We start from the raw sequence: 23,400 nt of genomic DNA, 5'->3' as shown, positions 1-23,400 counted from the left end.
ACGCCCGGCGATACCCCGGTTTTATAAATGGTTTGTATTTGGCACCATCACTTTCAGAGGGTTTCTCCTTTTGCATTTTCTTCCTCTTTTTGCCCGCCGCTGGCTCTAAATCACCGCCGTCACTATCTGACGGCATTGTACCACAGTTTAACGTAAACTATTTACAAAATGTACTATTTACACTCAAAAACTATATTTTTTTAACAATTTTCAATTAAAAAGCGCGCTTCGCGTTTCCCGCCAAAAACGCAAGTCCTCGTCTTGTTTTGTTGGAAGTGAACACAGACCATGTCTACTACTGTGTGTCTATCTGTATTTTTACTCAATGCTCTGGTTGGTTTCTATCATAGATTAATATGGTTTCTATGGAAACCAACTGAAAACAAGACATGAAAAAATTTAGCAGAGGTAGGCACAGGCAACCCAAGGCAACCGCAAAAGTTATAACGATAATGAAATTGTAAAAGGTAGTTTATTTACCAAAATGACTCTCTATACGGACACAAGACTTAACTTTATTGATAATAATGTCGTTACCACATTAAGCTCCTGGCATCCTGCATTACCATTTTTAGCTCTTGGATCTTATAACCAGGACAAAGGTGGATTCGTAACCATTTTTGAAGAAACGGTATGTAAAAATGTGGAATACCAACTGAAGTTATATTCTAATCTAATCAGTCTTTTGCTTGTTCACCAAAAGCTTGCTTGCCAAAAAGCTTGCTAGCTTTCAACTAGGATATAAAAGCTCTTATATCATGTTTCTAAACTTTGTTACAGGGTCATGCCTTAGAGGGTTGTGACTGGCCAGTGCTGCTATCAAATCAAGTGACAGCATTAGCCTGGCATCCAATAAGAAAATTGTTAGTGGTGGGTTGGGATGGAGGGGAATTATACATTTGGCTGGAATACTCATGGGCCAGGTTGGAGGCGCCACACAATTCTGCCTTAACAACTGTCACTTTTAGTCCTGGAGGTGGTAGACTGCTGGCTTCAGATGCTGCTGGCTCCCTGTCAGGATGGCAAGCAAGTTCTGGGGCTCCTTTAACAGCTTTCCACCATCAATTAGGTGATGTTATCACTCATGTTAAATTCTGTGCTCCTCATCCCACATCAGAGTCCTCTATCAGAGGATTGGCTCGGGCGGCAGTTGCAGGGGATGAAAATGCCCTGGATGCCTTAGCTGCTTGGCGACCTCGTACCACAGCCAAGCTGAGAGAGGGCCTTCAGCCTGACAACCATGCTTGCTATGCAGCTCAGGATAATGGAGTTATATTATATATTGACCATGCCGGAGCCTGTTCAGAAGTTTTAAATGCCCCAGGCGTAATTGTATTCATGGATATTCTAAGCACTGTATATCTCCTTGTCGCTTGGGAAACAGGTGGTGCTCTTAGCCTATCAAGATTTGCAATATCAAGTGATGGGTCATTAATTACAGATACTCATGTTCGAATGACCGCAAGGAATGGTCAATCCATAGTGCTAGCGGGAAACTTCTGTGTAGCTGTTATAACAGGTGATAATTTAATTAGGATTTGGGACAGTGAAACTGGGGACAATGACGTTTTACCAAATGAAGATGATGAAACTGTCCCAGGAGATGTATTTACAAGTATAAGTTATTGCAATCTGAGTGATACTCTATGCTGTGGTACTTCACAAGGGAATTTACACCTGTGGAGAAGGGACCATAGGAGTAAGTGGAAGTTAATCAGCAGTACCTCGGTCAAAGGTACTGTGAAAGAAGTAACCTGGGGTTCAGAAGGCTTAATGAACCCACTATTACATGTTAATTGTATTACGAATGCATTCATACTTCGAGAACAAAACGTATGTTGGGGCTATTCCAATAATATTTGGATGGTACAAAAATCTGCTCAGGAAATTGCTATGACCGGGAAAGTGAATGTTTCGTCAAGTATAAATACATCAATTACCATAAAGGCATTCGCTTTTAGAGATAATTATGTAGTTTTAGGTGATGGTAAAGATGTACAAGTAAGTAAAATCAAGTGTTTTTAATTGGATTTTTAATAATCCACCTATTAACTTCAAACACACAATGTTATTCTTTTTACAGGTTTGGATGCGCAATAAAGATAATGAAATCAAGTTCTCCCTGATTCGCACGTTTGCATGGAAAACAGATGTCTTTATATTGTATAATGATTTGATAGTCGGTATTGTAAGTCCGCATATTGAATGTTTTAACATAGCTGGTAATAAAATTGGAATTTTACCCAGTGCTGAAGGGGAAGGTGAACCAATCTCTATAACATGTACAAATAGATTCATAGTTATTGCAACCATTGATGGTACAATAAAATTGGCAGAAATCACTAAAAAGGGCTTAAGGATGCCATTCCCCTCCAAAAACTGTTATCAGATGATTGAAGATTTCGGTGAAATTATGAGATCCTCAGTTAATGCTTCTGGTCTTTATATTTGTTTGAGTATTGCAAATGCAGGATTGGCTCCAGATCCCAGAATATATTTATGGGATGTAGCTAATGACGTGATCGATAGTACCCTTCTGTCAGATGTGAACTCAGCTCCATATCACAGTGTGCCTATTGCAATATTATGGGATAGTAATGACTCCAGACTTGTCAGTGTCCATATGCGTTCAGCAGAATTCGATAACATTCATATATTTTTTTGCCATGAAAGTAAACTATATGAGTACAAAAATTGGTGTCCTGTTTCAGAGGATTACTTTTTATCTGATTTTATATTATGTACTTTGGCCTCCCCTTACGTAATAATTTTAACACAACAAAATATTAAAAGAATATTAATGAATGAATTTGAAGACTCCAATGATTATGAACAAGCCAAATTAAAACAAGTACTGAATTTTATTTACTACATGACTACAGGGCATTTAGAAAAAGCTGTTGTAATGGGTTCCAATATCACGGGAAGCAAAAACTCTGTAGTGTGGGATAGCTTGGCTAAAGTGTGTGTATCTTTAAAACGAGCCGATGTCGGAGCTATTTGTTTGGGTAAAATGGGAAATATAAAGGGAGCCCTAATGATGCGCAAAGTCTTAAGTGACGACAATATGGACGATACGTCTAAAGTCGGAGTCTTGGCGGTTAATTTGGGCATGATTGTAGAAGCAGAGAAATTGTTTCGAGAAGCTCAGAGACCGGATCTGATTACGCGTCTGATGTCGGCAAAAGACGGAGGATTGAATGAAATTATAAATGGAGAAAAAGATGGTGAAAACATGCTTCTTGTAAAAAGCGCCCAACATAAACTTGCAAAAGTGCTATGGGCAAATGGTGAAACTGCTGCGTCATTGAAGTTATTCGAAAGCGCGGGAACGCTAGTGCCTCACGTGCCTCGAATGCTCATAGCTCAAGGCCAGGCCGCTGTTCTGGCCCAATATGTTATAACATCGAATGATAGCAACTTAATAATGTGGTGGGGGCACTATCTTGAAAGTATTGGTGACCTCGATGGGGCGTTAGAAGCTTACACAAGGGCGAATGATTTCGGGGAACAAACTAGATTGCTCTGTCATATGGATAGAATAGATGAAGCAGAAAAATTATGTCTGAAAAATTCTTCATCCTTATATCAAATGGCTCGTTACTTGGAAATGAATGCTAACGAAACAGAAAGTGCTGTAAAGGTATGAAACTCAAGAAAATTATATTATCTTTTATCTCTTCTGAGATCTGCAAATAGTTTCATTCGTTCTGCCATTCTTTACATTCTTACTTCTATTTAATGACTGCCTCCTTGGTCTAGTAGTTAGAATGTTCAACTGCAGACGACGAGGTCCTAGGTTCGATTTTCGAGTAAGGTCAAAATAATATTGGATTTTCTGTCAAGAAATTGTCAGTATCAGCCTGGAGTTAGGATGTAGGCGGTGTTTTGACTCAGAGAGAACGTAAATTCGTGGGTCCTGTTCATGATCTCCGGTCGTGTCGGATTGCCGACCCATCGGACTATGAGAGTATAGGAATAGTAAGTACATCTGTGTTTGCCAACACACTTGTGTACAGTGCGACAAGGCTATCTTGGCGCGTAGCGAAAATCGGAACTAATGTTACCGTCAAGTGTCCCCTTTGTTGTTGTTTGAATATTCCACATACGCTTAAGATATTCTAAGCCTTTGTTCTCCAACAGCGCCCCCCTGTCAATGTCATTCAAGTGCCAAGAGAGCCTTGTCGCACTGTACTATATCTCCTGAGCAGATGACTAATCTCTGTGGAGATCATGTAGAAATTGACCAATCTGGCCGAAATTCAGTCTGGAAGAAATTACTTCTTTTGAATATTAGCACCGATCTCTTAAATATTATGTTTAACTAGGTTATGCCCGCGACTTCGTCCGCGTCGACTACACGAATTTCAAACCCCCTGTTTTACCCCTTTATAGGGTTTGAATTTTTAAAAATCCTTTCTTATAGCGGATGTCTGTGTCATAATAACGACTTACGTCATGCTAAATTTCAGCCCGATCCGTCCAGTAGTTAGCGCTGTCCGTCGATATGCAGTTAGTCAGTCAGATTTTTATTTTAAAATTTAGATTAAGTAAGAATACTATTATTATTACAGCTGTATATAAAGTGCGGCGCGATTTCATCTGCTGTACGAGTGGCTGCCGAGGCCGGCGCGTGGAACCTTGTCTGGCGTGCGGGCAGTTGTTCCTCCAAACACGCGCTCTACGCTGCTTCTATCCTCGAAAATGCTGGTCAAAATGTACATGCCATAGCTCTGTATCAAAAAGCAGGTGATATTATATTGTGATTTGTGACAATAAAGAAACGCGTCCAAAACCGGTCAAGTGCGAGTCTGACTGGCACACGAAGGGTTCCGTACCACCGTACAAGAAATAACACTTAGATTTTCATGGCGGCCATTTTGATATTGTTGTTATAGCGGCAATAACACATTCTGTGAAAAATTCAACTCTTATCTATTACGGTTCATGAAATACAGCCTGCTGATAGACAGACGGACGGACGGAGGGACTGCGGAGGCTTAGTAATAGGGTCCCGTTGGCACCTTTCGGGATCGGAACCCTAAAAAGCAGTGCTAATCATTCAATCTCACTTACTTAGTTTGTAATCTGTATAGTACGCCACAGATCGAGTAGGGAATCGGGTTATGAGGCGGTGGGACGCCTCTCACTATATATGGTGTGTGAATGAAACAGAATTAATAGCGCTACTTCGTTGCCATTCGTTTCTTTATTAGCACGCATTCTATAAATATTTTATGCAATTCGCATCATAGGTACCCAGACAGCCTATTTGCACGGAGACTAAGGGCTCATTTCTAGAGATGCGTCGCGTCGCGTGGTGCTTTGCTTCGTGCGTCGTACTACGCCATATAAGAAGCAAACGCTTCTACATAAACACTCTCATACTTGGCCATAATATGTTTGAGTTACAGCGCGATGCGACGCACCACGCGACGCGCAACGCGCTGCGTCTCCAGAATAGAGCCCTATATTCTAATGAGTAATATAAACATGAATATTTTTAGGAAAGGCTCACATGGCGTTGAGGTTAGCGCTTAGCTGTGGTGATACAAATGCAATGGTGACTGCTGTTGAATCGCTTGGAGACAAAGTCGACCCTGAACTGGCTCGCACTCTTGCAGAACACTTGCGACAAGCAGACCATCACTCCCACGCGGCCGCTTTACTGGCTACAGCGGGCAATGTAAACGGGTCTTTTAATTTGATACATTAGTATTTGTAAGTATACATATTACAGACTTCAACGTATACCTATAGTCCAAAAGTACGTTGCGCGCTCGATCGCCGGGGACCGCCAGGGGCCGGATTGGCAGACTTCACATACCTTTGAGAACATTATGAAGAACTTTCCTCACGAGGTTTTCCTTCATCGTTAGGAAGCAAGTGATATTTAATTACTTAAAATGCACATAGCTCCGAAAAGTTAGAGGTGCTGCCCGGGATCGAACCTCCGTATTCCGAATAGGAGGCGGACGCCTTAACCACTAGGCTATCACAGTTTGTTAGTTAAGCCAAAAAGTTTCAAATCTTCCATATAAAGGTATACAACAGCCACATCTGAAGCTAACTTACAACCTAAAATGTAGCGACCTCGCCCGACGTTATTACGGAGCGCCGTGGGAAAACTTGGGAATCCGGACCGGTGACTTATTGGCGCAAGTGATGTGCCGTCTATTATATTTCCTAGAGCTGTCGATTGGGCCTAGGTCTTCACAAATCAACTCACACTAGTATCTAATCAAGACGTTTGTCATTTAGTATGAAGAAGCGTTGGATATAGTGGAGCAGTCGTCGGCGCCGCTGTCGGAGGAGCTGAGCGAGAGACTGGCCGCGCCGGCGGGCGCCGCGGGCAGGGACGCGCTGCTGCGGCGCCTGGCCGACGTGCTGGGCGCGCGCGGCCTGTACCACCAGGCGGCCAAGCGACTGGCGCACATTGGGGACAAGGTACTTTTCTCCCACTTGCTCGGAACATTTATTATTATTTTAGTAAGTTGAACGCGCATTTCTTTTCAATAAATAAAACAAGATCACGCACGGTCGAATTGACTGAAAATTAAAGACAAAGTAGTTGTAGTACAGTACGCGGCCGAAAGTAATGTACATCGACCTTTAGAAGGAGATAGCAGATTTCTAGAGCGCTGTCCCTGTCGTAGAGACCGACAAAACGTCATATAGGTATGAGTGACAGAGACAACGCTCTACAAAGCCGAAATGTCATTCTAAAGGCCGATGCACATTACTTTATGCCGCGTACTGTAGTTATATTTATTTTTTAAGTTCGGAGCCCTAAACTATATCAGCAAAGTTGTTCGCAGGCGGGTGCACTGCGCTGGCTGATGCGCTCGGGTGACGCGGACCGCATCGCGACGTTTGCGGCCGCCAGCCGCGAGCGCGCCACGCAGCTCATGGCGGCCGACTACCTGCGGCGCCGCGCGGCGTGGCGCGACCGCCCCGACCTGGCGCGACACGTGCTGCACTTCTACACCAGGGCGAAGGCCTACGGGAAGCTAGCCGCGTTCCATGCCGAACGCGCCAAAATGGAAATCGACGATTATGAGGTGATTTATCTTCTTTTTCAGGCCCACTTACCACACTTACTTAGATTGATAACGGGCCACCATGTTTTGAAACATTCTCGTAGGTGTCGTTTAGCCTAAAGGTGCGTAAACACCTCGTCAGTATTCATGTAGTCTGCGCCGATACGCCCATACGTGACACACACACACACGTATGAATTTGTCTCCGCTTTTAAAATAAGTATAGTACGCGACAGTTCGACGTGGTAGTCTGAGACAAAATGCCCCGCCTCATACCCCGATTGCCAGCTCAACCTATCGCGGACTTAATAAATTCACAGAAAAATGAGGAGTTTTAAGAGTTACCAAATTTTTATTTTCATTTTATTGTACCTACTTATTTTTATAACAATTCAATTATCTAAAAATTCTGAAATTGTCAAATACTTAATTTTCGACATGAACAAATTGAATTGAAATATGAAGGTACCGTTTGTATTTTTTTTCAGAACTATGAAAAAGCTCTGGAAGCTCTGAAGGAAGCAACACGATGCATTGCAAAGTCATCAGACGCTGAAATGAGTAAAAAAATTAATACCTACCTCTTACCTTTAACCTACTAAGTAGCACTTACTAGATACTTGCTATAATCTATAATATAGATACTTTGTCTGCCCTAGCACAGACTACGGTCTATTTGGGCTGCAAACTGTCAACACCAGTCTCGGCTTTTTATCTAGTGCTTTGGTCTAAAAGTGTGGTGTAAATTGTTCCCTTTTCGTTTTGTCTAAATAAAAAAATAAAAAAAATCGTTAGTACTATTATATATTCTGTGCTATAATGCGTAAAAAATGTCATTTCACGCGCCATTTTAACTTTATGTGTCAGATGTCATGTCAAAAGTACGATTTAGTCCCTATATTAAAGGTGAACCGTACTTTTGATATGATAGCTGACCCATAGACTTAAAATGGCGCGTGAGAAGTCATTTTGTACGGACTATATCATTCTTCATTTATCTGAAACTTCTTATTTTGTTTAATGTGTCTAAAGCTACTAATATTTAAATTAAAAGGTGCCTTTTCCCCTTCACTTCGCAAATCCGTAATTTTTCATTCAAGCTGGTATCTTGATTTCTAGTACAGTACCTGGCAGGAAATATTGTACATCGACCTTTAGAAAGAGATACTTACCGGTTTTGTAGAGCGTTGTCTCTGTCTTTAAGACCGACAAAACGTCACATAGTTATGAGTGACAGAGACAACGCTCTACAAAGCTGAAATCTCATTCTAAAGGTTGATTTACAATATTTCTTACTTGTGATTGTAACTCCGTAACTGTCACTTTTAACAATAACGGCAACAGCCAGTGTCGCTTGACATAGTATGAACCAATTATGAGCCTGTTATAGCCCGTTTCCACTTATCGGCTGTCGGGCCTGGATTTTAATCGGATGTTCAAGATCAAGTGGCAGAACATTTTGACACAAAATCAGTTTCTGACAAGTGTGAATAGCTTCATATAAAATGTTCTGACTCTGGAACATCCGATTAAAATCCATCCAGCCCGACAGACGACAAGTAAGAACCGGCAATTACAGCCCGTTCTCACTTTCCGTCGTTTGTCGGACTGATACGATTAAATTGGTTGATGTGACGCGAGTTTAGGACTCCTATTCGAATGAGAATTTTATTATTGTTAGAAACGCGTTTTGTATGCTTTGTCGTTCACTTTATGTACGTGTTTAATGTGTTATTTTACAGGTGCACAGACGATCGCCCTTCAGGAGCAGAGCACGTTCGTCAAACGGTTCCTTGATGTTAAGAAAGTGTTGCAAACTGGAGAAATTAATACAGGTTCTAATATAACTTATTATTTTATTTAAGTCAAAGTTTACTTTCATGTATAGATGTGAAGGCGGTTATTAACGTTTTCAACCGATCGGGTTTTTTTATCGAACCAGTACTGAATCGGACGTACCGAAAGCATGTTGCGACCGTGTTTCCGTTCATCTCAGAAAATCAGTTCCCTGGGGATTTTTAAAAACAAAAATCCACGCGGAAGAATCCACAGGCTTCATCTAGTAAAGTAATAGTTAAAATAATTGTCCTTCACATTCTCTGTAAAGCGTGCGTGCGTGTGTGAATGAGTTCTTTTGAAAAAATATTGGTATGAAAAATTTAGGGAATTACTTATTAGCAGCTTATTAGTTAGTTATTACATATTTTTATTTTATGCTCTACCATTACTATTCCAGGAATTACAAGCGGTCAACAACTTATCCATGCAGTGAGTGGGAGGCCTGGGTTGATAACAGAAGAAAAAGTGCTTAAACTGCTTATACAATATTCAGCAGAGCACCCGGAAAGGGAAAGTATGACTTTTATGTTACAAGAAATCGTCGATTACGTGTGTTAGCTTATTGAAGGTAGTTTAATGAATAAGACAATATTTGACTCATCCGATGTCACGGAATCTGTGGTGGGGTAGACATCTTGATTCGATTTGTATAAATACGAGTGTTTTACGGTTTTTACTTCAGTCTTGTTCCAACTCGAGACTCAACGACTATTAAATACTTTTGTGTTTAGGTCGATATTTTGATTAAGTGGTTACAATAGCAATAGGCTAGTTGACACTTTTTTTAAGTAGGTCTTAAATGGTTAATATTTGTCCTATTAGATCAAAAAAATTAACACTATATTTTTTTGCGCCCTAAAAACCGTAAAACTTTAATTTAAAAATATATTTTTCTTAGACAGGTGAAAACACTGTCGGCCATGTTTGGCCGATAGATTATCTGTGCTCTGACGTCATGCATTTGTAAACAACAGCATAACCTACCAAAGTTTAATAAACATGACTTCTATACTAGTTAACATGAAAAATATAGCAATTATCGTTATTGTATCATCCGAGAATGTAAAAACGCATCGATAAAGACCACAGGAAGGTTGTGGATTAGAGTGCCCAGTGAAATAAATATACGTAACACGCGAAGACTTGCTTAAAGGGATCCTATATCACTAACGACTGCAACCCAAATTTATTTTTGCAAAGATCACTTTGTTGTAAGTCTTACTTAATAACTTATTCAATTTATAAAGAGAAAACGATATTTTTTTACGTTTACTATGAGTTTTTAGAAATATATAAAAACTAGCTTATGCTCGTGACTTCGCCCGCGTGGACTTCATAAATTTCAAACCCCCATTTAACCCACTCAGGGGTGCAATTTCAAAAAATCCTTTCCTAGTGGATACCTTCTCTTTACCTACAAAGAACACACCCACCAAATTTCATGTACCTATCTAAAACCAGCTGTTTAGATGTTTAGGCTGTGCGTTGATATATAAGTTAGTCAGGAGGACTTGAAATTTTATATAGATGGATACTACGTTAGTCAATAGGGATGACATTTGTTTGTTTACATATTTAATGACGTCACATCATGGCTGACAGCGTTTTCTGAGTTTCATTTAAAAATAAAAACTGTATTTTTTTAAATTGGATTTATTTATCCATCCTGCGTTTTTAATATTTGTTATTGATATATTTCGTTGTCTTAAGCAAAATACTATAATAAATAATCATTTATTGGACGAAATTAGATATGAGTCAAGTAGCCTATTGTGCCCTAATCAAGTCAATATTTAATTCTATCGATTGTGTCGTTTTTGTTTACACATATTATTTTACTGATTATTAATTATTATAGTTATAATAAAGATTAAATCTCTCAATTAGCCCCTACGCGTTGTGATCTATGTAAAGAAAACCACTTTACCCATGGACACCTATTCAGTGCTTTTCTTTAATTTATTACTTTGTCTTTGGTGCATAAAAGACATATCCTGAAGTCTGTGGACTTAGCTTGTCAAATGTCACTACTGACAGTTATGTCAATTGAATCTGAAGTTTTGTCGGTGTTTTGAAGTAAACGGATATTTTGTGTTTATAATTAGAAAAGATTAATTGTTAAAACCGTAAATAAAGGCTTTAAATGTTGTTTCTGTAGTTGTATAGAAACGCAATTAAGTCTTGGTTTCATTCCCCGAATCCACTCAAGAATAAAATAACATTATAAAACAACATTTTCTGCATATATTTCACTAAACATGGAACGGTTGCGGTTTGATTTTGTTGTGAAACCAGCAGCGGATGGAAAATCAAATACCATCTGTATAACCTCGATAGCTACACCTACAGGACAGATATTTGGAATACCTGCTGAGCTTCAACCTGCAAATTTGCACCAAGTAATTACAAACACTTCCAACTATGCCAAGGTAAGAAAATCATTGCTTAAAAGACATCAAACAAGGAAAATATGGATAACCTTGACAGATGATATATCAAAAGTATATTTGGATGAAGAACAAAACTTACAGTTTAATGATTTTTACTTAGAAGAGATTATAGAAAAAACAAATAGTCCTGAATCTATACCTAGTGGCTCAAGTGGAACGTTGGAAAAACTATTAGAGAAATTGCTGGAAGAAAAACCAATCAAATCAGAAACTCAGAGTTTGGGGAAAATTGCAAAGGACTTTACAATTGAGAAATTCACCGGCAGAAACTCAAATGCTGACCAATGGATTAAAGATTTTAATAAAGAATGTGAACGTTTCCAGATCAACGAAGATAGAAAGAAAATTGAAATTTTAAAAAAATTTTTGGAATACTCTACTGTAGACTGGTACAGTTGCATGATAATAAAACTTACGGTGGAATCAGAATGGAGCAAATGGGAGGAAAATTTTTGTGAAACGTTTAAAAACAAAGGATGGTCACCCAGTCGATATGCTCTAGCTTTCAAATATCAGACAGGCTTGTTACTTGAGTATGCCTTAAAAAAAGAAAAATTGTTACTGGAAGTAAGAAAATCAATTGATACTGGGACACTCATAGACCTTATAGCATTCGGTTTGCCTAATTATGTAGCTGATAAAATTGACAGAGAAACTTTACAAGGAACCGAAGATCTCTACAATGAATTAGGAAGATTGGAACATTTAGTTGGAAAAAATAAATATGATAAAAAAAGTTCTATATATCCTGATACAAAATCCAAAAAAAATGAAGAAAAAAAACCATGTCAAATCTGTGTCCGCGAAAAAAAAGGGAAACGTTATCATCCTGAGGAAAATTGCTGGTTTAAAGGGAAAAACAAAAATGCAGTTGTAAAAACAGTAAATAACTCAGAATTGGAAATTGAACTGAACGAGGAAAATCCAAAAAACTAGAGGTGCCACCATTAATAAAAGTCAAGTTACTATTAAATGATACTTTAAATGTTTCCGGAATTTATGACTCGGGTTCAAATGTATCATTAATAAATGCAAGATTATTAAAGATATATCCAAACGAAAATACAGATAGTATACAAAAAGTAAACTTGAAGACTATTAATGGTGAGAAGAAAACAAAAGGGATGGTAACACTAAAAATAAAAATCTACAATATTGAAAGAAATATGGATGTTTTTGTAGTCGATAATGAAAATTTTAACTATGATTTTCTAATTGGTTTGGATTGCATAAAAAATTTCAACTTAACACAAAATGAAAAATTAGAGATTATACAATGTAACAATCCAAAAGAAAAGAACGTAACTTCAAATGAAAAGGATACGAAAAACGATAACTACTCAAAAACTGATACATCAAAGATAACAAATGTCAAAATTCCTGATGTACTAGGTGACAAAAATGAAGAAGGTTTGTTTTTACACTCAGATGTATTAAAGCAAGAAACTAGACACACAAATAAATGTGAAATAAATTTCAATGAACATAATATAAACTCTGATGGATTTGAAATCTTAGTAAACCATCTAGATTTATACCAACAATCAGAAATTGATAAGCTAATAGAAAAATACAAATCGGTTTTTGCTAAAGATAAATATGATATAGGTACTGTAAGAGATTATGAAGCTCATATTGACTTAATGGTAGATAAGTATTGCTGCAAACGTCCATACAGATGCACACCTGAAGATAGAAAAGAAATAGAAAATCAAATAGCAAAACTATTAAAAAAAAAATTGATTGAGGATTCGTATAGCCCGTTTGCTGCTCCAGTTACTCTGGCATATAAAAGAGAAGATGAAAAAAGAACAAGATTGTGTATAGATTTCAGAGAACTGAACAAAATTGTAGTCCCTCAATCTCAACCTTTTCCTTTGATAGAGGATTTAATGTCAAAAACTGTAAACTGTAACAATTTTTCTACTTTGGACATAAATTCAGCATTTTGGTCAATTCCTTTGAAAATTCAAGATAGATACAAGACTGCATTTGTAACACAGGAGGGCCATTTTCAATGGACTTGTCTCCCATTTGGCCTAAAGACGGCACCAGCTATTTTCCAAAGAATATTGGGAAACATTATTAGAAAATATGAACTCTCTAATTTTGCGGTAAATTTTATAGATGATATCTTAATTTTTTCAAAAACTTTCAAAGATCATTTATTACATCTATCAAGACTAATGGAAGCAATACTAACAGAAGGTTTTAGACTAAAATTTTCTAAATGTTCTTTTGCAAATAATTATGCCAAATATTTAGGTCATATAATTGAAAACAATTCAATCAGACCTCTGAAAGATTATTTGACCGCTGTGAAGAACTTTCCAATACCAAAAACAAGGAAAAATATACGACAATTCCTAGGAAAAGTAAATTTTCATCATAAATTCGTACCACACAGTGCGATTATCCTAGATCCGTTACACAATTTACTACGAAAAGATGTGAAATTTATATGGTCTGCAGAATGTCAAGAATCATTTGATAAAATAAAAGCATTACTATGTTCAGAACCAATTCTTAATATCTTTAACCCTGAAAAACCGATAAAGATTTACACGGATGCTAGTATCAAAGGTGTGGGAGCGGTGTTAAAACAAGAAGATAAAAACGGCGATATTAAGCCAGTTGCTTACTTTTCAAAAAAATTTACTGAAACTCAAAAAACTAAGAAAGCAATATATCTAGAATGCCTAGCAATAAAAGAAGCTGTGAAATATTGGCAGCACTGGCTTATGGGAAAAGAATTTACAGTATACTCTGATCATAAACCGTTAGAAAATATGAACATTAAGGCTAGAACTGACGAAGAACTAGGGGATTTGATGTATTATTTATCCCAATATAATTTTAAAATTAAATATAATCCAGGAAAATCAAACCAAGAAGCAGACTGTTTAAGCAGAAACCCAGTTCTAGAACCCAACGATAACAATGAAGATTTTTTAAAAGTAGTAAATTTAATAACCCTAGAAGATATAAAAAATGACCAACACTCAAATCTAGATCCACAAAAAGAAAAACTTGTATTTGAAAATGGAATTTATTACAAAAACAATAGAAGAAGGAAAAAAATCATACTATCAGAAGAACTTAGCAAAACTCTAATAAAAGACGTCCATGACACTTATTGCCACATTGGGAGGACTCAGATGATAAGTAAAATAACACCATTTTACACAGCAAAGAATATCATCGCAAGCATTAAACAAATTTGTGATGAATGTGAAATTTGTATAAAAAACAAATCAAGGAGGAAGTCAAAATATGGCTTAATGTCACATTTAGGTCCAGCAACACGTCCGTTTGAAATTGTCTCTATTGATACAATTGGAGGCTTTGGAGGATCACGGTCAACAAAAAAATACTTGCACCTTCTGGTCGATCATTTCACAAGGTATGCCTATATATTCACATCAAGAAACCAAAGCTCCACAGATTTTATTAAGCTAATAAAAAATGTGACACAAAGCTATAATATAGATATGGTATTAACGGACCAATATCCTGGTATAAACTCCAAAGAATTTAAAGAATTCCTGAAGAACGAAAGCATAACAATGATTTTCACTGCTGTGGATTCACCATTTTCTAATGGACTTAATGAAAGGCTAAATCAAACTTTAGTCAATAAGATAAGATGCAAAATAAATGAAAGTGAGAAAAAAATAGCATGGACTACTATTGCACAAAAATGTGTAGAAAAATATAACGAAACAGAACATACAGTTACAAAATTTGCTCCAAAATACCTCTTAGAAGGCGAAAATGTAAACATTCTACCACTTGAATTAAAATCAAGATGTACAAAAGAAGATCTGAAAAGAGATAGACAACTAGCTTTGGAGAACACAATAAAATCTCACAATTATAATAAAAAAATATTCGACCGTCATAGAGAAGAATATAAATTGGATGTGGGAGACAGAGTTTATGTGGAAAACGGAAATCGGCTAAATAGGAAGAAAATGGATGAATTGAGGATTGGGCCATACACTATTCTGAAGAAAATTTCAAATTCAATCTATGAAGTTGATACCGGACGCAAGAAAGCTGAATCAAATCTTTACCACATTACAAAACTGTCTCCAGTGTTTGATAATAACTGAACAATTACATACGTTATCACATGCAATTGTTACTCTGACGGGGGTGGAGATGTAAAGAAAACCACTTTACCCATGGACACCTATTCAGTGCTTTTCTTTAATTTATTACTTTGTCTTTGGTGCATAAAAGACATATCCTGAAGTCTGTGGACTTAGCTTGTCAAATGTCACTACTGACAGTTATGTCAATTGAATCTGAAGTTTTGTCGGTGTTTTGAAGTAAACGGATATTTTGTGTTTATAATTAGAAAAGATTAATTGTTAAAACCGTAAATAAAGGCTTTAAATGTTGTTTCTGTAGTTGTATAGAAACGCAATTAAGTCTTAGTTTCATTCCCCGAATCCACTCAAGAATAAAATAACATTATATCTATATCCACGTGCAAGCTTTATATGAGGGAACATTTTAATAACTTATAAAATTAGTTAAATTTAACCTGCTTTTCTGACTTGCTTTTACGTTTAATATTAAAGCTAAGTGCACAATATGGCGGGCCGCATCGCAGTGCAAAACGCGTACGTATCGCACAGTAGACTGGACCGAATCGCAGCGCATTTGCTTCTTTATTCCCTGCGTCTTGTTCCCAACACTGGGAGGAACGTTTGTTTGGATGTCTGTTTAAATAATGGTGGCTTTGGGAGATAACAGTGATTTTTTACAATTTTATTACCTATTTTTTTTATTACCTCAGCGACAGAGACAACGCTCTACAAAACCGCTATCTCTTTCTAAAGGTCGATGTACAATATCTCCTGCCGGGTACTGTACTAATATACACCTGTCCTATAGTGATAATAAATTATTTCAGAGTTAGAAATGCAACTGAAAGTTTTGCAGCAACCAACTAAAGAAGATCATGCGTCATCAGAGTCACCTGAACAAAGTATAGAAGAAGTTATTTGAACGAAAAATCACTAAAAAATATACAACCAATCATTTCACGGTTTTGTATTTTAATTTTCCTACACCATATTACATATATTTTAAATTTTGATTAAGATTATGTGAGGATGTCTGGCAAAGGCGGCAATTACTTAGTGTTTTAACTTTTAAATTCTTTTTGACTTTGCGGGCATAGCATAGGTACCCTGAAATATGAAGTGTAGAAGTAAATTGAAACCATATATTATATTAGTCAAGTAGGCAGCTACAACTGACGCGGCAGTCCGTGCGTGCAACGCGATTATGTCGCAGTGCAATTATATTGGAGGTAGGTAGTAGCTATCTACCAAGTAAAGACTATTTGAACTTGAGGATCCAACTCCTCAGCCTTGATGCTGTAAGGAATTGCATTCTTAAATCGTGGTGATACCATGGGATTTTTAAAGAATCATGCGTTTAAATGTTTTTACGAAATTCGGTACTGAGATATCTTGCATCACGGGGACGGGCTACTACGGATAGGTTACTTTTTGTCCTGGAAAATCAAAAGTTCCCACAGGATCTTTAAAAGCCTAAATCAGGGATCAGCTAGTAATTAATAAATACCTAGGTTTATGGGTAGGTAATAAAATAAGTCTGAAGAACGCTAGGTGCGCAAGTCCGACTCGCACTTGGCCGGTTTTTATGCTATTAGTTCCATCTCTCATCAGAAAGTAGTATTTTAATTTTTATAATTATTTTCCTAGAATTCCATTAAGACGTCGACTCGCAAATCACATTTGTTTAACACGATTACAATGTTATCCGTGACGGCTGTACCCTTGTCAAGGCTCAAAAAAATTAGAACTCAGATCTGTCAAGTCAGTTAAAAAACCATCGTGGCCTGTCACACGTCACTGTTTCAACTGTCAAAGTCAAAATGTCATTATTATATTTTGTGGTTATATTTTAACGCAAAGACGCAAATCGCAATATTCGTAGGAATTTAGCTAACACGTGTATTGTAATGATTTTATTTTGTTCACGTTATAGTTATTACCAACAGTAGAAATGGTGCGACATAATAATCAATTACCCAACAATCTAACCCAGCTCCAGAATTTAATAAAAAGGGATCGTGATTCCTATAAAGATGAATTTCGCCAACAACTAGCGCATTTTGAAACAACGCTGGAAATATTTAATTTAAACCCCACTGAGTATAACAAAAAGTTGGACGAGCAAGCGATGTTTTTGGCACAAGTTACACAATGCTACCAGAACGATATGAAACATTTTCCTCAAAAGATAGTGGATATTCTAAAAAGGCATAATACTACAATGCAAAGCGAAATGAGACTGGCTCTGTGCAAGTGTTTAATATTGCTAAGAAATAAAAACTTTATCACATCTTTTGATTTGCTTGAGTTATTTTTCTCTTTGATAAAATGTCAAGACAAGCATCTCAGGGAGTATCTCAAGACACACATCATAAGTGACATTAAATGTATGAATATGAAACACAAGGATATGAAACTAAACTCCACCCTTCAGAACTTTATTTATTCCATGTTACGTGACTCGGACACAAAAACTGCAAAACTGGCAATTGATATTTTGATTGAACTTTATCACAAGAACATATGGAACGATCATAAAACTGTTAATATTATTGCTGATGTAGGATGTTTCTCCAAAGTGACCAAAGTGATGGTTGCTTCTTTGAAATTTTTCTTGAGCAGAGAAGAAGAAGAAAAGGCCGATTCTGATAGTGAAGATGAAGTTGATCCTAAAGATACAATGATAGCAAATAAGTTTAATAAAAAAACTAGAAAAAGGGACAAAATGGTTGAAAAAGTCAAGAAAATTGCCAAGAAAATGAAAAAGAAGAAGCAGAAAGCACCCATATTTAACTTCTCTGCACTACATCTAATCAACAACCCACAAGGGTTTGCTGAAAAGTTATTTAAACAAATGGAATCTTCTAATGAAAGATTTGAAGTTAAATTGATGACCTTAGATGTGGTGTCAAGATTAATTGGCCTACACAATCTGTTTTTGTTCAACTACTATCCATTTATAGCCCGTTTACTAATGCCACATCAAAGGGAAGTAACTCGCATATTACAATTTGCAGCTCAATCTGCGCATGAGTTAGTCCCGCCTGAAATAATTGACGCAGTAATGAAAGCTATTGCTAATAATTTTATTACAGAAAGAAATTCTACTGATGTTATGGCAGTAGGTTTAAATGCAATCAGAGAAATCTGTGCACGCTGTCCATTGGCTATTGATGAAGACTTGTTAAGAGACTTAGTTCAATACAAATCATATAAGGAAAAATCTGTAATGATGGCTGCAAGATCTCTTATTCAGTTGTATAGACAATCAATGCCTAGTCTTTTACACAAAAGAGATCGTGGACGGCCATCAGAAGCAACAATAGAACTTAGAACAAAGAAATATGGTGAGGTGGACACAAAAGATTATGTACCAGGCTCTGAAGCGCTGTTAGAAAAAGAAGATATTAAGGATAAAAGCTCTAAAAAAATTAATAAGAAAAGTAAAAGTAAGACAGATGATTCTGATGATGAATGGGTTGATGTAGGGTCATCTGATTCTGAAATTAATATTTCAACTGATAGTGAAAATGAAGATGGTGAAGAAGATAATGATGCTTGTGGAGAGGAACAACTAGATGTGGAAGCTAGTGATGAAGATAATGAAGAGGCAAAAAAGGAACAAGACTGTGATGAAGCTGATGGTTCCGAAAAATATGACTCTAACACCACAGTCAGTGACAAACTTAGAAAATCACTTAAACCCAAGCAATCTCAAAATGCAGAAGAAAAAATTAAAGTAGCTCGGGAGATAGCCATGGACAAAATATTCACAGATGAAGACTTCAAACGCATTGAAGCAGCCCAGATAAAAAAGTCTGTGACAGGTGTCAAGCGCAATAGAAGTGTAGTAGAGGAAGAAGATGAATCTACAGAGTTGGTGCAGCTATCTGCAATTGAAAATATTCATAAGAAAAGAAAGCATGACAAAAATGCTAGGCTTGAAACAGTACTCAAAGGAAGAGAAGAAAGAGACAAATATGGTTACAAAGATCGTAGAAAGAATGCAAACTGTTCAAAAACTAATAGAGAAAAAAGGAAGACCAAGTCTTATCAAATGGTGAAGCACAAAGCAAGAGGCAAAATTAAGAGGTCTTTTAAAGACAAACAGATTGCATTCAGAAATTATCTTGTGAAACAAAAGAAAATGCGTTGAACAGTATGTATTGTTATTTTGTGTAGTTATACTATATGACTTTTATTACATTAAACTAATTATTAAAAGGAGCATTATTTATTTAAAACCATGCAACACTATAATTGCTATTTGTTTTCAAAAATTATTTGAATACTGGATGGTGACCAGTGACATCATCCACATGGATTTAGGTTTTTCAGAGTTTTGTGCCTGAAGGGGTACCAACGGGACCTGATTACAAAGCATTCGCTGCGCGTCCGTCCTCGGTCAAGTGCAAGTCCGACTCGTACATAAAGGGTTCCATACCATTGTACAAGAAATAGGTAACTATTAAATTTTCATGGTTGCCATATTGGAATTCTTATTATTTGCCGTTATAGCAGCAATAGAAATATAAGGATAGTACGTGACAGGTCGAGATGGCAATCGGGGAAGAACCCGGTGACGTGCGAATGTGCTTTGTACCGCTCCCGCCTCATACTCTGATTACTATATCGACCTGTCGAGGACCATTCTGTGAAAATTTCAACTCTTTCCCTATTACGGTTCCCAAGATACAGCCCGCTGACAGACGGACGCACAGTGGAGGGCTTAGTGGGTACCGTTGGCAACCCTCGGGTACGGATCCCTAAAAGACGTAGAAAGAGTAATAAAGGTAGATTGAAGTACTGTATAACCGCGTATGAGATAGCGATAGCACGACATAACGATAAATAACACGACAATTTATTAGTTATTACCATTGTTTAGTAGTCAATATTTGTATTAACCGATCAACAATATTTGTATTAAACGTTTTTATGTGAAAACAAGTAAATAACTAATGAGAAATACAATTACGCCACGAATTCTCAAAGTTTGTTTTGCAAATAAAGTAAGTTGTATTCCTTGAAAAAAATCGGTTACACGATAAGGGACAAAAATAGGTTAGCTGGGTCTCTGTTTATCACATTAGTAGCTTTATCTGTGCTCTCTTTTTAGTGTGAATGAGAAAGCAAACGTTCCTTTGTCTAGAATTTTTACTCCGTCTATGGTACCGATTTATACGTTAAACGTATAAGTTCTAGGTCCATGGTCTCAGATCTTGTCTGTGTTTATGTACTCTTTGACTTTTTTTCTGGTCGGTGCTCTTTGATACCAAAGAGAATATATGATATAAAATCACTAAAGCCGCGTTTTCACGGTACGAGCGCGTTCGGACCGAGTGCGCTCGGCTCGTACGAGCAATACCGTATAGGAGTGCACTCGGATTATAATTGACACGTTACGAGTTCAATAGCGTCCGAGTATCGTTATTTTTCATTATTTTCTGCTTGCGAAGATCCAGTACCTACCTAATGTTTTTTTGAACTTTAGCTTTTCTTGACTGTACGTACTTCGTATGTTATTAATTTTTGAGTTAATGTCTTGCAAAGTAAGACCATCTAAATTCAAATTTCTTATGATGCGCTGTATTGCTGCGTACCTAGCATCTTTATTTTTATAATTTTTTAATTTAATATTCCATAAAACTTCTTCTTCTTCATACAATTCTACAAACTTCAACGTATCACGTTCACTCCACTTTTTTTCATGATATACGCTTGTTTTTCATTTGACGCCATATTGTTTTTATTTATTTTATAAGAGTATGCTCGTAATAATAGAACACCGTCCGAGTCCACTTCGACGTCCGAGTGCACTCGGATTGCGTGTTTACATGATCAGTGTGTAGTCATCCGAGTGCATCCGAGTGCGACTCAGTCCGAACGCGCTCGTACCGTGAAAACGCGGCTTTACAATACTTACCTGTGAATACCAAAACCTGTCAAAACCTTTTATTTGGTAATTTTTATTTATTGATTTGAAGAAGTGACAAAAATCTAAATTACTTTTTAGTTTTAGAATCAAAATGTTAAAACCAAAAGCTTTAACGCAAGTCTTAAGCCAAGCAAATACTGGTGGTGTTGAAAATACATTGTAATAATTTATGAACTTATTACATCAAGTTTTAGTTTTTAGCGGTTTTAAGTGATTTTATTATGAAATACCTTCCTAATTTATTTTACTTACAGATTACTTAATCATCAAGGAGCGCTATTAGCATATTCTGGATACAACGATAAAGATGCAAGAGTTACTGCAGCTATTGCAAGTAATGTTTGGTCTGCATATGAGAAGCATGGCAGAAATGTTTTCAAGGAAGATAAATTGCACTTAATATTAGTAGACTGTTTAAATGGTAAAATAGCAATTACCCAAGTAGCTAATTTGCTTTTATGTTTATATGCAAAAGAAACTGTAGGTTTTGGAATACTTAAAGAAAAAATAAGTGCCATCGCCCAATACTTGGAAGGTCCATTGAAGCAAGTTGCTAGCTCATAAGTAAACTCTTACTTTACTCTTTGTAAAAGCATTATAATATTATCATTAATTTCAGTGAGTATATTAATATTATTATAAGGAACTTTCCTGGACATAATACTTTTAAGCCTCATGGTTGTTCATGATCTTCAAGGAAGTAGGAAAAAGATGTTACTATTTATTTCGAAAAATTAAAGAAATCCCTTAGGATTTTTAAAAACCTAAATACCAGCGTACAGTACCTGGCTGGAAATATTGAACATCAGCCTTTAAAAAGTGATAGTGATTTCGTAGAGCGTTGTCTCTGTTGTTGAGACCGACAAAACATCACATAGGTATAAGTGACTGAGACAACACTCTACGAAGCCGAAATCTTGTTTTAAAGGTTGATGTACAATATTTCTTGCCGGCTACTGTAATAAATACATAAATTAATCTAGTATCAAAACCTGGTAAGATTTTAACAACAACAGTTGATATTTTCCAGTGTTTCGCTAATTTATAATCACTCAGCTTTTATTACCCCAGAAGTCCAATTTAAGAAAAATTTACAACTTTCCTGACATGAACTACACCATCTATGAGGCTGTTAAGGAAAACAACCCGGAAAGTTCCTCATTAAACTATAATTATTAATGTATTAAAATATGTTATGTAATGAAGGCTTTTATTTAATGTTTACATTTGACAATACAAGTAACACAAAATCTTTTGGAATCCTTTTGCCCATAAATGCAGGCTGAATTTGGTGAATGTTGAGATAAATATTTGTGGGGCATTTCATAACGAAACGGTAAAGAAACTCATGGCACCTGCAGGAAACAACCGTTCAGTGACTACCAGTGGTGCAAACAAGGTTTGATTCGAAGCCAGGGTAGACAGATCCATTTTTCAGGCAGGACGTAATAAAAACAGCATAGAGCCTGCTTCAAGAAGGCTAAGCAGTGCTTTTACGCCTCTAGCACTAACTACTAATGCTATAGACTTGTTTGGAATAGTTTAAAATAAAGCTTGCTGCCAACCTTATTGCAAAAGAAAGCTCCCTTTGTTTCGCTTGTTATTTCACTGGCTTACTTCGCTTGTGTCCTCCTTCCTTTGGCTCCATTTAAACAAAAGTGTTTTTGCAGTAGGATACTATGATATCTTAACTCGCCTATTTAACTATTTGTTCTCTGAAGTAAACCCTGAATTTTAGGAAGAATTCACCGGATTCATCGGAGCAACAAAAATGGTCAAGCAGTAGTTACATGTGAATTTTGTTGCTGCAACTTGCGTTGTGGCAACTAAAAATGTCGATGTGGTCGCGTTGTCGCTTGAAGTTGCAGTAGCCCTGCGCTCCTGCCCACTAGTGCGTGGTGTCGCTGGTGGTGCGATGTGGTCGATATCACGACAAAACGTGGTCAGTTATTACACTATTAATTATTTGAATACAAATTAGTGCCCGCTCACATGTGCTTGTGGTACGTGTGAATCCTCCCTAATGAGTGAATGCC

The 23,400-nt window shown here is 36.8% G+C and overlaps 4 protein-coding genes across 5 annotated transcripts; all 4 read left to right on the top strand.

Annotated features, from left to right (window-relative positions):
- The first annotated feature begins 376 nt into the window (after window positions 1-376).
- rempA (intraflagellar transport protein rempA) lies at window positions 377-16,680 on the top strand. 2 transcript variants are annotated; one of them, XM_034974598.2, is made up of 11 exons: window positions 377-631; window positions 781-2,001; window positions 2,084-3,643; window positions 4,575-4,749; window positions 5,508-5,686; window positions 6,262-6,447; window positions 6,819-7,061; window positions 7,529-7,601; window positions 8,783-8,875; window positions 9,277-9,393; window positions 16,254-16,680. In XM_034974598.2, the coding sequence occupies exons 1-11, from the start codon at window positions 485-487 to the stop codon at window positions 16,346-16,348; spliced, it is 4,089 nt and encodes a 1,362-aa protein (XP_034830489.1). In that variant the 5' UTR covers window positions 377-484; the 3' UTR covers window positions 16,349-16,680. The 2 variants fall into 2 exon arrangements, with proteins under 2 accessions (XP_034830489.1, XP_069358770.1); XM_069502669.1 differs by lacking the exons at window positions 6,819-7,061; window positions 7,529-7,601; window positions 8,783-8,875; window positions 9,277-9,393; window positions 16,254-16,680 and having other exon boundaries at window positions 5,508-5,721; window positions 6,262-6,397.
- On the top strand, window positions 10,801-12,808 carry LOC138403179 (uncharacterized). The gene has a single exon (XM_069502701.1). The coding sequence runs from the start codon at window positions 11,138-11,140 to the stop codon at window positions 12,263-12,265; it is 1,128 nt and encodes a 375-aa protein (XP_069358802.1). The 5' UTR covers window positions 10,801-11,137; the 3' UTR covers window positions 12,266-12,808.
- Window positions 16,681-17,240: 560 nt separating the features above from the next.
- On the top strand, window positions 17,241-19,670 carry Mys45A (SDA1 domain containing protein Mys45A). Its single transcript, XM_034974600.2, has one exon. The coding sequence runs from the start codon at window positions 17,378-17,380 to the stop codon at window positions 19,580-19,582; it is 2,205 nt and encodes a 734-aa protein (XP_034830491.1). The 5' UTR covers window positions 17,241-17,377; the 3' UTR covers window positions 19,583-19,670.
- Window positions 19,671-21,382: 1,712 nt separating this feature from the next.
- Window positions 21,383-22,565, top strand: Lamtor2 (Late endosomal/lysosomal adaptor, MAPK and MTOR activator 2). The gene is made up of 2 exons (XM_034974601.2): window positions 21,383-21,523; window positions 21,619-22,565. Exons 1-2 carry the CDS (start codon window positions 21,456-21,458, stop codon window positions 21,926-21,928), a joined length of 378 nt encoding a protein of 125 aa, XP_034830492.1. The 5' UTR covers window positions 21,383-21,455; the 3' UTR covers window positions 21,929-22,565.
- The last annotated feature ends 835 nt before the right edge of the window (window positions 22,566-23,400 follow it).

This window comes from Maniola hyperantus, chromosome 13, assembly GCF_902806685.2.
Source record: "Maniola hyperantus chromosome 13, iAphHyp1.2, whole genome shotgun sequence".
Taxonomy (NCBI): Eukaryota; Metazoa; Arthropoda; class Insecta; order Lepidoptera; family Nymphalidae; genus Maniola; species Maniola hyperantus.
Note: the sequence above shows the minus strand (reverse complement) of the source record. Positions and strands in the feature narration are given on the sequence as shown.

Excerpts from the sequence above, each read along its gene's own strand:
- rempA (XM_034974598.2), top strand. The coding sequence starts at position 485 with ATGACTCTCTATACGGACACAAGACTTAACTTTATTGATAATAATGTC. Across the intron at positions 6,448-6,818 it reads TGGCGCACATTGGGGACAAG|GCGGGTGCACTGCGCTGGCT; the intron begins GTACTTTTCTCC and ends AGTTGTTCGCAG. Across the intron at positions 7,602-8,782 it reads GTCATCAGACGCTGAAATGA|GTGCACAGACGATCGCCCTT; the intron begins GTAAAAAAATTA and ends GTTATTTTACAG.
- LOC138403179 (XM_069502701.1), top strand. The coding sequence starts at position 11,138 with ATGGAACGGTTGCGGTTTGATTTTGTTGTGAAACCAGCAGCGGATGGA.
- Mys45A (XM_034974600.2), top strand. The coding sequence starts at position 17,378 with ATGGTGCGACATAATAATCAATTACCCAACAATCTAACCCAGCTCCAG.
- Lamtor2 (XM_034974601.2), top strand. The coding sequence starts at position 21,456 with ATGTTAAAACCAAAAGCTTTAACGCAAGTCTTAAGCCAAGCAAATACT. Across the intron at positions 21,524-21,618 it reads GGTGGTGTTGAAAATACATT|ATTACTTAATCATCAAGGAG; the intron begins GTAATAATTTAT and ends TTTTACTTACAG.